This window comes from Athene noctua, chromosome 1 (genome assembly GCF_965140245.1).
Source record: "Athene noctua chromosome 1, bAthNoc1.hap1.1, whole genome shotgun sequence".
Taxonomy (NCBI): domain Eukaryota; kingdom Metazoa; phylum Chordata; class Aves; order Strigiformes; family Strigidae; genus Athene; species Athene noctua.
Window position 1 is genome coordinate 131,274,675 of NC_134037.1, and position 14,797 is coordinate 131,289,471.

The window sequence follows — 14,797 nt, forward strand, 5'->3', positions numbered from 1 at the left end:
GCCTTCCCCTGATTCTAACGCAAAGACACTGCATCCTGTCTTCACTACACTTGTGCTCAAAGCAATCATAACAGCCCCTAACATACAACGCCACCCCACCACCTCTCCTGCCTTGTATGTCCCTCCTAAAGAGCTTGTAGCCATCAGTTGGTGCACTCCAGTCATGGGAGACATCCCACCATGTTTCTGTAATAGCAATGACATCGTAATTTTCCTGTTTCATCATGGCTACAAGCTCCTCCTGTTTGTTACCCATGCTGCGTCCATTGGTATACATGCACTTCAGATGGGCTATTGTTTTGCCCCCTTTTCCCATTCAAATCTAGTTCAAAGCCCTGTCAATAAGCCCAGCTAACTCCTGCCCCAATATCCCCGCTGTCCTCATCAGACATAGTGCCACAGCTCCCTAAGCAACTGGGGAAAATTACAAAAACCTGCTGGCACTGAGACTGCAGGGGCTGAGCTCATCAGGCAGAGCTGCTAGCACCAGGCGCCCAGCCCCTGATGTCCCACCCCTATACCTATCAGGGGGAGGCCACAGCTCACCTTCACAACCACCATCACCCCCACCCCATGATTTTCTCTGATGCCCCTGAGTGTATCCACACCTACATGGAGCAACCTTCAGGGAGTACTTGCTGTTCATGAAATCCCTTTGATCCCCAAAGGGCTACTCCACTCCCTCTGCTGCTTGTTCTTGTGTCAGCAGGAGAGCCGTTGCTCTCTGCCAGGTGCACTCACTGTACTGGGGACCTCTACTTAACAAGAGAAGCACAGAAATGTCCCAGCCCACAGGCTTCTGGGCGCTACAAGGACCGTAGGCTCACTCAAGTCTGTAGGCTCCTCAGACCCATCATGCTGAGGGACAAGCTGTGCTGAAGACTCATTGCTCTGGGAAGAAGATGCAGCTGACCGTTTACATGGCAGATTACAACCTCATCTTCATCAGTGAGTGCCCTGTTCAAGGAGGGAAGTGGACCCAGGAGGCAGAGTGCTTCCCTGTACCACTGGGACCACAGCTCTGGCTGCAGAACTTGCTGGTGTACAGCACTGCAGGGACCACTGGCACCACCACTGCTGGCCAGAACGTTCCTTACACCTCTTCTCCCTCCCTCCACGTCAAACAGCTCAAAATCCAACCATTAAACCCCATGGGATGAAGGTAAGGTCTCTGTAGGGGCAGGGCACTCTCCTTGCTTTGGGCAGGAGGGTCCTCCATTGTGTTCCTGTAGGAGATCTTCACCAATCCAACTGTCAAGCCTAGTTGCTGCAGTGGTAGAAAAGTATGGTCTACTTTAGCTGCCTCACAGTTAAAGGCTCATGCCACTATGTCTGATGGAACAGCAATCCTGTTCACCCTGGAAATGCAACCCCAAGTGCTGGAAGTCACTGAGAACGTGCCTGTCACCTGATGCACCTTTCACTCTATAGAATGGGTGTCAGTAATCCAGTTGATGTATGTACCCTAAAACCAGGCCCTGTACCTTTATAATTTTTCTAGCTTATATTTGCCAACTTTGTTGGTCTGGTTCCTCCCAAGTGCTATTCCTGGACAGGGTCTTTAAAATATCCCACTGAACTGGACTGGCAGGGGTAGATATCAGGCCACAGTAGGTATCCATCTGAAGGTCATGCCCTGGTGCAAACTCCATACACCTGACTATGCTTCCTCCATCACAAGTTGAGTAGCAGAGCATGAGCCACTCCTGGGCAAATGGCATCTGTTGCACACAACATGTTGTAAGCTTATTCTTCTCACATCACCATCCATGTTGCTCACCAACACCTCCTGTAGGATGAGACTGGCCTACCAATAATTTAACAACCTGTTAAAAAATATGAGCCTTATAGTAGCCTCCCAGGACCTCTGGATCAACATCCTTTCCCTTGTCCCAAAGGTGCTAGAAGGTAGAGTAGGAAGTTGTGGGCCAAGTTCTTCTCCTACAATTACATGATGGCACCAAGGCAGTGGAGGAATGTGGCAGAACAAACAGGATATTCTCAAGTCAGAGAGGCAGGCTTCCCTCAGAAATTCAGTGGATGCCACAGACAGCAGGACAAGTTCTGGGTCCTGAAAGAAGTTCAGGGCCAGAACACCATTGCCTGGTTGTAGACCCAGCTCCTTTGGGAGCTGGATCATGGCACTTGATTCTTCCACAAGTGAGGTGACAAAAACACATTGCTTGCATCCTTGTGAAGGGTACTTCTCCTTACATTGGTCCAGAGCAGAAGCAAGAGGAGGGAGAACTTCATGTGCAAGTCCACTTCTGTTTGGATAACGTTGATTTCCGCATTTGCCATGTTCTGAGCAAAAGTACCCTATGGCTGACCAGGACTCACTGGAGTTCCTTCCTGTTGTGGCTGAGGCCTCAAAAACTGTTCACCACATGCACAGTAACAAAACTCCAGGCTCTCCAAGGCTGCCAGGCTGAGCCTCTCAGGAGGAGTGAAGAGCTTTACTTCTCATGGGAGAGAGGTATGACAGTTCTTCTGCCAAAAAACCTGGGACCTCTGCAAAGGAAGGGACTGCTACACGGTATTTCTCCTCAGCACAGATTACAACAAAAGCTATAATGTAGCTAAAGTCTGTGCTGGTGTATGTGGTTCACCCAGACCAGAGCCACAGGATTCAAGTTCAGAGCATGAAATTGTGTATGATCTAAGACCACAGAGTGACAGTCTGTCAGTAGCTCTCCTCCTCCTGGTCCCCCAACCAGGAGAAAGTGTTTAACAGAATAGGCAATGGTTATTTTATGGGGACCTTTGAAGGCATTCAGTTTCAACTCCTGTTTCATGGTGTTTCTCTAGCAGCTGTATACAACTGCAGAGTGCTTATTCAAGCTCAACAGGGTCCTCTTCCTCTGTATTGGGGTTCTAATTGACAAACAGCTGAACAGGAGCCAGCAGTGTGCCCAGGTGGCCAAGAAAGCCAACAGCATCCTGGTTTGTATTGAAATAGTGTGACCAGCAGAAGTAAGGAGGTGATAGTCCCCCTGTATGCTGCACTGGTGAGGACACACCTGGAGTATTGTGTCCAGTTTTGGGTACCTAAATACGAGAGAGGTATCAAGGTGCAGAGGAAGGCAACAAAGCTGGTGAAGGACCTCGAGAACAGATCCTATGAGGAGTGATTGAAGGAGTTGGGACTGTTCAGTTTGAGGAGGAGAAGGCTGAGGGGAGACCTCATCACTCTCTACAACTATCTGAAAGGACATTGCAGAAAGGTTGGTGCTGATCTCTTCTCACAGGTAATTAGCGATAGAAAAGAGGAAATGGCTTTAAACTGCAACAGGAGAGGTTTAGACTGGACATTAGGAAAAAACTTTTCATGGAAAGAGTGTCAAACAGTGGAATAGGCTGCCCAGGGAGGGGCTGGAGTCACCGTCCCTGGATGTGTTTAAGGGTCGTTTGGATGAGGTGTTGGGGGATGTGGTGTAGGGGAGAACTTTGCAGAGCAGGGCTGATGGTTGGACTCTATGATCCCAAGGGTCTTTTCCAACCTGAATGATTCTGTGATTGTCTGTTAGGGCGTGATGGACCTGCTGCTCACAGAACTAAAGTTGTGTGTAGTTACATGGGTTTAGTCCTGCTGACATGCCTCCTCACACTCTGGTACCCAGCAGACCTGGCACACATGGATCAACCAAGTCACGTATACAGCACCTTCCTCCGCCCAAGTCAACTGGGTTGAGAGGTCTTGCCACATGTTTGGAAACAGGTGCTAAGCAGGCAGCTAGCTACCAACCTCCCAGCTGCACTCCACACCACTAACAAGTGAGGCCTGTACATGCCTCTTGCTCTGAGAGCCTACCTCTGGGCTACCAGGCACTTTCTGGCTACTAGCTGGAATAAGAAGAAGGTCAAGGTGTCTGAATAGCTGCAGACATGGTCAGAAATGATGCAGCAGCTTTTCCTTCAGGGAGGGTTCTGGTCATCATCAACCAATGAGTGCTGACCATACTTCAATACTGCGTTAACACCCTGTGCCCTAACCCTGCAACACTGACCAGCCTCCAGGAGAAAGTACTGGACTTCTGGATGATCTTTTACACTTCAGACTGTGTTAGCATCTGCCTTCTCTCATCATCTCCAAGATGGCTGTCATTCTACACCAGTGACCCAAGAGGCCTCTTGTAAGATCTTCTTGAACTACGGGTGTTTTAAAAGCCCTCCTAGAACGTGGAAGCTCTCTGGAGCAATCAAGACCCTCATGATCACCAACAAGGGGGAATCACCCTGTTGAGCCCCAGCTGAACAAAATTCACCTCCAAGTGCAGGCAGAAACCTCATCACTGCATGAAAGGATTGTCCCTGCAGCATCACTAAAACTGGGGACCACTGTGTCTGTGGTCAACCCCACACTGCTTGTATGGTATACAGCACAGAACACCCATATTATACCACCATCTCCTACCTCAGACAAGTCCCACAGGAGGGTAGTCCCCTCCAACACCTAGGACCATGGAGATACCTCTGAGGCCTTGACCTGTGATGCCCTGTCCAACTCACACACCACTTCACTAAGCTTTGAACAACCAGATGACCTCCTTTGAAAACACCTCTACACATTCATGCATCGATGGCTCAACCTCCTCCCCCTTACACACAATCATGATACATGGTTGTAGGACCACTCATTATCAGGAGAGGATGAGGAATACTGGTGGCCAGTTTCTACTCTGAACTAATTCCATGAACCACTGGGAACATCAGCTGGAAAAATCTTTGATCAAGCAGAAGGCACAAGTTCATTCACAGGATCCCCTGACTCATGTCTTATGCAATTAGAGGGAGACTGGCATCTCTGTACATCAAGCTTACCAGTCTTCTGGCTCCTTCAGAACTTGTTATCAAGATTTTGGCTGCACTTCTCACATCTTTACTTGTACAGTTCTCATCCCAAGGCCTACTATGTTCTGGGTCCTCTTTTCAACTTCATCATTTCTCACCAAGCTGGCTATCAGCAGCTCCAAGGAGAGGAAAACCCAAGATCCCAGCAACTAGCAGTTGCTATTTCTATTCCCTTGTTTTGGTCAGGGTATCGCTAGGCAGCATCTACCAGTGCCTCAATACCATGGAAATACAGGGGTGCCCTGCTCACTGTTCCTTTCTGATTCCCTGTTTTCCTGGTTTTAGCCTGTTAGTCATTACCCCGTTCTCTTATTTTTTTTCTTCTCTTCCACCCCCAAGCCCACCTCAGTGATAGTGTTTTTCTTTGGTTCCTTTTCTTCACTCTCTTTTAGGGGCTGGTGGGAAAGTAGGCATTTAGTATTTGTTTAGGATGGGTATCAGTGGGAGTGAATGTGTAAGAGGGGATAATAACAGGGGAAACTAGTGATATTTTCCCAGAATACTTGTCCTAGCCAGCTGTAATTTACATCTCAAGTAGTTCCTGAGACAGAGATGTTGCCTCTGTATTTAGTCACCTTTAAAGGAGTTTTCTTCTATTCACCTGTTCACTTTTTAAAGCAAAGAAAACTTTTAGTACCCATAGCATCCTATTTCAAGGAGTTCCACAATTTAACTTTGTGTTATATGAAGAAGTGCTGGCTTTTGTTTGTTTCAAACTTGCTACTTGTAGTTTCATTTGATGTCTAGATTGTTTTGAAATAGATAATGAAATATTCTTCCTTCTTCATTTTCTCCATGCTGCTCATATCACAAAGAAAATTCATTATTTTATAGATATCATTGTAATTTTTCCTAATTATCTCTTTTCCATACTTAAGAAATCTCTACTTAAATGGCTTTCTTTTCCATACTTAAGAAATCCCTATTTAAATGGCTTCTCACATATAATCCACACCATGCCCTTGTCTTTGCTGTCCTTTTCCGAATCTTTTCCAGTTCAGTTGTCCTTTCTGAAATGGGAATGCATAATGGAGGACAACACATTATATTCAAAATAAGAGTGTAGTATTGTTTTATACATAGTATAATGCTGTTTCTCATTTTTTTCTCTATTCTTTTCCCAATTACTAACATTTGATTGGCATTTTTACTGGTACTGAGAATTAAGCTACTTATTATAACCCCAAGATCTCATTCTTGCATGGAAATAGTAAACTCAGAACCTTGATCATTGCAAATGTAACACTAGAATTGCTTTGCCTGTGTGCATCATTTCACATTTATCTACATTTCACCCATAATTTTAACAACTAGTCATTCATTAATGTGAAATCCTTTTGCAAACCTCTGCATACAGCTTTTTTTTTTGCTCCCCGAAATGATTACTGTCATTATCATACTTTGGTACCTCATTATTTACCCCTCTTTTTCATATCATTCATAAATACGTACAAATCTGGCCTCAAGTTGCGCCAGGGAAAGTTCAGACTAGATATTAAGAAGCATTTATTTACAGAGCGGGTTGTTAGGCGTTGGAATGGGCTGCCCAGGGAGGTGGTGGAGTCCCCATCCCTGGAGGTGTTCGAGAGTAGGGTCGATTCAGAGCTTAAGGATATGCTGTAGGTGGGAACTGTGCTAGACAAATGGTTGGACTAGATGATCTCCAGGGTCCTTTCCAACCTAAATGATTCTGTGATTCTGTGAAATCTGAAAAAATATCCCTGTGAAAACCAGTCATTTCATGCTAATCCTTGTTTCCTGTCTCTATCCAGCTACTTTCAGGAACTTCCTTTTGATTCAGCAGCAGATTCTTTAACTGCCTGGGGTGAGTGACCTTTACAAAGGTGCTTTGCAAATCCAAGTAGACTATAGCCATTGTATCTCCTTCTAAGACTTACAAGGTGTGATACCCCTTTAACAACAGTAGTGTTAACACTGCCTCAGTATATCCTACCTGTACATGCATGCACTAATTCTGTTCTTTAGAGTAAACTTTATTAGCTTGCCTGCTAGGCATATCTTGTTTACTAGCCTATAGTTTCCCAGATCTCAAGATAGCTACCTTCCAATCTTCTTGTACCAAAGTAATTGGAAGGCATTACAAATCATAATCAGTAATCAGTTCAGCTCTTTCAGCCTCAAATTTCTCCAAGAAGTCTTGCATGAATACTGTCTGATGACTTGTTGCTCTTTTGTCTACCTGCTTTACAACCTCATTTACTGAGGCTTTGATTTGAAGCTGATCTTCTGATGCATCCACAACAAGGATCCACAGGATAAAATTCCACAACTTCCTCCACAATGAACAGATACAAAATTGCTCTTTATTTTTTTGAGGTTGGGGGCAGGGTCTTGGTGGTCTTAATCTCTCTTGAATCACCTGAAGCCTCTTTAGTAGTAACATCATGCACTAAGTCCTCCTAATCATCGCACAAGGCTTTGTCTTTTACAGGCTCTTTGAAAGTCTCCTGAAGTAAACATTTGCCAGCCTACATGTAGGATTAACTGAAGACCCTGTTACTACTGAGTTTCCTGCCTTCACAGCCTCTTTGATCTTCCTCAGACTGTCACAACTCCCTGTCACCTTCCTGGACAGTAATTATAAATGGTCAGTAGTATAATCCCTAAAACTATTTTTTCCATGTGGAATGTCAATCTACATGCTAGCCATTTGGATCACCAAACTATTTTCTTTGATTTAGTTAAGAAGTTTTGCACTGAAACTCCCCATAAGCCACGTCTGATCAGCATCTGTGGATAAAACCACATCTTCCCAGGACATAGAAAAGTCTAGTATAATCCTGGATTTGAGTCCTCAGACACGTGGCTTAAACTCACAGAGAAACATCCTGATCATCTAATCTGGCCTCCTTAAAATAAGAGAGGCTAAAGGTATTCCCTTTGTTAATTATACTTTCTGTTGCTCTGCTTGAACTAGAGCATTATTTTTGGAAAAAAAACCTTGATTTTTATGTGTTCAGGTAACAGAGGACTCATTACAGCTTTTATAAGCATTTTTGCCATTTGATATTTTTTTTGCCACATGTACAATCTGAATGTATCTGGCATCCTTCTATCACATTTTAACTGTTTTCTGCTCAATTGATGGTTTTGAGGGCTTTTTTCTTCACTCAAACACTCAAAAACTGTCATCAGGTTGCTTCTGTGAGTTTTCGTTCATGGTTCCATGTTTACTTTCTGGCCATTCTTCAGCTTTGCACTACTTCTCAAAGTGATAATAATAGAATTAGACAAAGTAGATGAAAAAGAATTTTTTCACAAGTGCCAAATGGAGAGGAAATATAACCCTCTCTCCTCCTGTTTGTTCAATACTCAGCTCTTAATAGACCAAAGAACCACATTAGCTTCTTTGGCTGCAGCACCACAATAGTAGCTGTTGATCTTCTGATTATCTGTTCAGATATCTATAAGATTTTTCAGTGTGACTGCTTTATAACATACTGTTCACACTCTGTCGTTAGATATATGAGCTCATGCTTGCTTAGACTGAAACACAAACTGTCAAGATTCAGTACTCTGAATGAATCAAACAGTTCCATATCAGTGATTTATCCTTTCCATTTGTATTTTCATTTTTAGCAGTTCTTCCAGTCTTTGTAGATTCTACCAAGCTTATAATACTTTAGATTTCCCATCAGGATTTTGAGCAATATGTTAAAATCACATGGTACTGACAACTGTATTGAGAAATATGGGATCACATAAGAAACACAAGCTTTTCAACAGTGATTCTCTCTTTGTTACTATCTTGCTATGTACTGAATTTTGATGCACTTAAAACGTACAGTATTCATATATCATTACTCAAAGAATCGTGTGATACTAAGTTGGTTGATTAGTGGTTTTATCTTTTAGCATCTACTATTTTAGATCTGTTACCATGATTGTAGGTAAAGGTACTTCTATCACAGAAGTACTTGGCTGCAGGGAGTCTCATAAAACTCATGAAATTAAGTTAGCTTGATGGGATCTGTTTTGCATAAACTCATTCTGACTGGCATATTGTCCTAATATTTTACTGGGAATTTTATCAGATTGACAAAATTAAGCACCTAGGCCATCTCACAGAACTTTTAATGTTGTGGTAAAACTCCAGCTTTTCACTTTTTCAGAACTTACTGAAAAACAAAGCTTTGACTTTTTATCCAACCACTAAAAAACTCCTGAGTGTGAGTTATCTTGAATTAGCTGCTGTAAATATTAGTCTAAAATCATGGTTGTTTACTGTGGAGAGAATATCCTTATTAAATGAGCTGAAAACTATTTATCTGCTACTTCCCCTCAAGAAAGCCAGCCCAAAGTATTTACTGATTAGCTCACTTTTTCTGCTTCAATACATATCGGTATACAGAAGTCAGACTCCCAGCTCTATCATGCCAAGGAAATACTATTCATTACTTCCATTTTCCCATCAGGTTCTTTATAATTTCTCTCATAATTCTCTCATATTACTGCCCATAAGAGTTTACAAACTCAGTATGTTGTCCTTCAGTTCTGTTCTCTGTTTCTCAAAATCAGATCTGTTGTGCTGTTCACCAAAAAAAAAAAGTCTTAGGTCAATCAGCAACATGTCACACACTTTTTTCTTACATTAATCACCGTTAGTGATAAGCTTATCTTGCACTTTTTTAAGTAACTTTTCCCTATAAAGCTAGGTTTATGCAATCATGCTATTTGTTAGTCCTCTCCACACAACAACTTCAAATCCACTAGCCTATTTTGGTAACCCTGACAAAAGAGAGAGGGGTCTTGAAGATCATCAGTTTGTACACACTTCATGACAATTGGCTGCTAGGTCACTATCTGTTCATATCCTCAATGGCAGAAATAACTTCTTACACCAGAGCTCTTTAGTTGAGTTTTTGAAGGGATCAGATTGAGAACCCTTCAAAAGGAAAAAGGGAAGAAGTGGGAGTAATGAAGTGAGACCAAGCACAAAGCAGTCTGCTCTGGAAGGAAAGGCGTCCCTTTGTCCCTCTGTTCTGCTTGTCCTTCCCCCAGGTAAGAGAGGAACAAGATACCTGGATACCTTTCTTCATGTATTCCCCACTCTTTTACCCACATTGGCTATAAAGTGGAGGTTCCTAGGCAGAGCTCTGTGCTCCTTCCCCTTCCCCCAGTATGCATGCAAGTAAATGAATCTATCCCAAATGCCATGACTCAGTTTCTTTCTGCATTACTATTTCCTCTCCTAGGCTTTTCCCTCCCTCTCTTTCTTTTTACTGACTCACTTATATGTTGAAGGTGAAGGAGGGAGGAAATGGACACTGGGCCCCTTGATATGATGTATATAGACATACACTAGCTGTACCGGATCTCATTGCTACAGATCTGAAGGTGGATGAGTAAGGAGAAAAATGAAGGGGATGATCACTGACTGCTCCAGCTGCTTATTCCCTCTCCTGCTAGTCTCCTGTCCTGCTCCCACTCTAATGAATGGCTGCATCAGAAGTGGGTGGGCTTTGGCCAGACACATTTGACCCTGATATTTATAAAGAGCACTGTCTTTGCCATTCTGCATGGTGACTGCTGCTCTGTGCATGAGCCTAAACCAGCTATCACTTGTTTCTTGCAAAATTGCCTGACCAAAAATACATGGGGAGAACTTCAGCTGACAGCTGGGGTTATTCTGGTGAAGGAGTTTGTGGCACATGGTATTCTCAGTAGTTAAAGGAAAGTGGTGATGGGGAGAAGGTACAGGAATGTACTATCCACGTGTAGAAGACCTGGGGTCCTCTGGCAGAAAAGGACTAAAGGAACTGATCTAACCTGACTCAGAAAGACAACCACTCCAGGCATTAGATCCTAAGCATAGGATCACAGGATAATTCACGCTGGAAGGCACCTCTTGAGGTCCAAACTCCTGCTCAAAGCTGAGTCAGCACTGAGGTTAGACCAGGTTACTCAGGACTTGACCCAAGCTGGTCTTGAAAACCTCAAAGAATGGACACTGCACAACCCCTCTGGGAATCCTCTCCCAATGCTTGACACTCCTCATGGTCAGAAAGTTCTTCCCCATATGCAGTGTAAGTGTCTCTAGTTTCTCTTCCTCCACACTTCAAAAGTACTATTAGTTTTTAATTTCTTGGAATACTTTTCCACAATTTTATGTCACTTCACGAAACATGTTTGCTGCAGGCTTCTGCGCAAAGACATGAGAGAAACCAGAGACACCACTGGATAAAGCAGCGCAATCTTGAGCTTAATAGACTTGAGCTTTCTATTAATTTAAATCCATTCAAGGAATTAAGAGAGATCTTGTCACACTAGTCAGAACAGTCAGTATTAGGTGTCTAAGCTGTGGTCAAAGTGCACTTGCAATGCATTCAGACATATACGCAGGGCTGAAATCTTAAAGTTTGCTAATTTAGTTACTTGATTTAGTAATCAAGCTGATCTTTGCACTTAGTTGGCACTCAAATATCTACAAGTTCCCAGCTGGATTTTGCAGCCTTAACCATCCAGCAACCTCAGTGAAAACCTCCTTTAAATTCAGTAGAATCAAGTCCCAGTTATGATGAGAGTCACTGGGCAGCTGTCTGGGAACTATGATGGGGTAATTATCACCAATATACAGACCTGACTTGTAGCTGTTCTCAGAGGCAGAAGCCAGCTGCAGTGCTCATTGTGTAACTGCTATCATGACATGTAACACACAGCACATGTGTGACACTGTGGTGTGAGTAGGTGCATCTGTGGAGAGGGTGATTCAGTATCAGTTCAGCCTTTTAAGGTCACTTTTCAGCTTTTTTCATGCCCTAGGAAATCCTAATCTGATCATTGCCACTGTGATTTCTGGTGTCCTCTATAAAACTGAAGGATGTTATATGACTCCATTTCAATTTTACGCATACAGAGCTGCTCTGTTATGACCCTCTCAATTACTTTTCCTCAGGGAGAAATAACCAGAAAACTCATATTTAGGAAATAAAATGTGAAGTTGCACATCACTAAACATGTGCAAACTATGACACCTAACTAGATCATAGTAAAATGTCCCTGCGGGAGATGGAGAAATCATGTGGCTTGCTTAAAACTGGAATGGAAAAAGGCCCAGAGCAAGCTCAAGGCACAATCCTGCACTGGCCCTTGTGTGGTGAATAAACTAAATGTGACTGATTACAAGCTTTCTAACACTAATTAAAACCTCCCAAATTCTGAGTTCAAAATCTGCTACATGAAAATTCCAAGGTAAAACTAAATTCAAGTGTACCACCATTCTATCTCTAGGACCTACCTGGTCTTGGAAAAGTAATACAGAGCCTGTATATTGAACTAATTCTGCAAAAATCTAACCAGATACACTACACAGCAAGAACACAGAGCTCTACTCATGCTAGGGTGTTAGTTTCCAACCACATCCTAAGGCTTAGACCTAGCACTTAAAAGCACTGATTTCCCAAAATAGGTCTGAAGAATCCTCTCAATAACTCCAGGAAGGCTGGACTGAAAAACCTGGGCTACCAAATAAGAATTGTTCTTAACCAACTTCCATATGTGGGGAAGTCCAGGTAAAACTCAAGGATCCCACCTTCACCCAGTCCAACCTCTAGGACACAAAACAGATGAAGCCCCTACTGAAGCAAAACAGTGTCAAAGTTTCACAGGAAGTGAAACAGTACATCAGGCACTATTACTACATTGGTATTTGACTCCTATAGAGATTAGAATCACATCTGTGCAACATGCCTCACCACACACCTCTGTAACACGAGGTGAAAGAGAGTACCTCAGTTAGCTGTACAAATAGGTCCCTAATGTCCATCTAGCATGAACATATACTGTATAAACCAAAAGTCACTATACTATGGAAAGTCCATTATCTGTACCATTAAGGTCTATATTTAAGGAATGAAACTAGAAGATAAAGAGAATTTTCAATTACCATTATCACATCATCATTTTAATGCATAGATGCTTTTATATATTCATTTATGTCCGCATATCAGTATGACATTTATAAACATATATATTCTCGTATGTATATATATGAGAATGATACTTGCAATAGCTTAGTTACACAAGGGTTTTTTGTAACAGATTCCTGGCCACGGATCATAAAAATACTGCCATGCACAGGAGTAAATACCTGCGTGGTTAAGTACAACAGCTTAACCACGCTTCGGAGAGGAATGGATGTTACTAGATGCATGTTTGTCTTTTATTTGAACGGTGTTGTGGGGAGAGGGACCAAGAATTAACACTGCTAGTTCAGACACACGCTGATCAAAGGGGTACAGATACTGTGCCACCTAACAGGATAATAAAGCCCTTGGCAGCGCATATGTGTGGAGAATATGGGAATGGCAGGAGATGGAAGCAATATGTCTTTTGATATGCTATAAAGACACAGATCCAGGTGAGCATGAAGAATCTTAAGGGAAATATTGCAGTGATCTTTGCCACATGGACATTACAGAAGACATAAGACATTTCTTTAGGTTATGAGGACATTTGAGACCAGTAAAAGGCAAAGGATAGATGTGGAAATTAAATCCCAAAGTAGAAACCGGAGTCTCTAGTTTAAAGTTTGCTGCTGTGGGAGTAGATGGTTCCCTGGAAGTGCTCACAAAGGACTTTACCATTGAGCCAAGAAGTGTCACAGCACCAGGCTTTGACACAGTCCCTCAGATTTATTCTGGGGAGGTGGTTCAACTCCCTTGCCCTCAGAGTTTTCCTTTTCCCACAGACATCACAATGCCCATGTGTGTTGCAGAAAGGCTTGGGAGAGAGATGTACTACCAAATGAGCTGTGTTTTTCTCTCAGAGATTGTTTTGCTGGCTTGAATGACACATCCCCATGTAACTGATGTCTGCACACGTGGTTTGCACAGAAAGAAATTTTCCTGTGGGAAGGAAAGTGTGCCACAGGATGCTGTTTTTACCTGTAGAGACCTGCGCTTAGGGATCAAGGGATCTCTTGGTATCCGCATGAGTGTAGGAGGGGAAAGCTAGGTTACATAGTCTGAAGGCTTGGGATCCTCTGCTAGAGAATGTGTGTGGCCCAGAGGAAAGATGCTATTCCTCCCACCGTGTCCCCTCGCAATGGCTCTGCAAAAGGGGATTCGGTTTTGTTTGCTGGTCTCCACTGAAGTCTACGCAGAGGGAAAGGTGGAAGAGAAGAAGACGTGCAGATCATGCAACGTTACGTACCCTCGGATAACAATAAAGCAGCACCGAGCAAAGGCGGCAGCCGCCGGGCGCCCGATCCCGCTCCGGGAGACACGCCCTGCACCCACCCCCTTCAGCGGAGCAACCGCACTGACCCACATGTTCCGCGACCTTCCGACATGGGTGGCCGGGGGGAGACGTGCGTCGTATCCCCCTCCCCAGCACCAGGCACGTCCCGCTTCCCCCCGTCCCCGCCGGGGGGGCTCCGCGACATCCCGCGCCGCGGGGGACCTGCCGCGCACAGCTAATGGCGCTGGGCGGGCCCTGAGCAGCCGGGAGCGGGGCTGCGAGGGGCGACCCGACCGACACTCCGCCGTGCCAGTCGTTCATTTACCCGGGCGGCCCGAGCATCCCCCAGCGCCATCCCCGCCAACGCCTTACCCACAGTGCGGGATCCGATGCAGCCCATCACTCCGGCGGGGCTCCGCGGAGAGGCGGCAGCCTCAGCAGCGAGGAGGCGGAGGAGGGAGGGAGGGAGGGAGCGGGGTAAGCTCGGGAAGGAGCCGGTCCCTTCAGCGGGAAACGCCGGGGTGGCCCAGCCGGGACCAGCGCGGGGTCATGGCCAGAGAGGAGCGCGGGATGCCCCCGCCGCAGGAGGGTGGTCAGCCGGCGGGCCAGGCTGTCATCCGCCCCCCGCCGCGCCTCCGCGTTTTGTTCCGTTCCCCTTGCGGCTCCGCCGCCGCCGTGCTCACAACCCCACCCCCCTCGCTTCTCCGCCTGCTCCCCCCTCGGCTGCTCCTCGACGGGGAGGCGG

At 44.6% G+C, this 14,797-nt stretch overlaps 1 protein-coding gene across 2 annotated transcripts in view; it reads right to left on the bottom strand.

Moving 5' to 3' along the window:
* Positions 1 to 14,554, bottom strand: part of FAM131B (family with sequence similarity 131 member B) — a 55,726-nt gene extending 41,172 nt beyond the window's left edge. For both annotated transcript variants that reach the window (XM_074895696.1, XM_074895686.1), the window contains exon 1: positions 14,425 to 14,554. In XM_074895696.1, coding sequence (XP_074751797.1) covers positions 14,425 to 14,452 — 28 coding nt within the window. In that variant the 5' untranslated portion in view covers positions 14,453 to 14,554. The remainder of the gene's footprint in view (positions 1 to 14,424) is intronic.
* Positions 14,555 to 14,797: the final 243 nt, after the last annotated feature.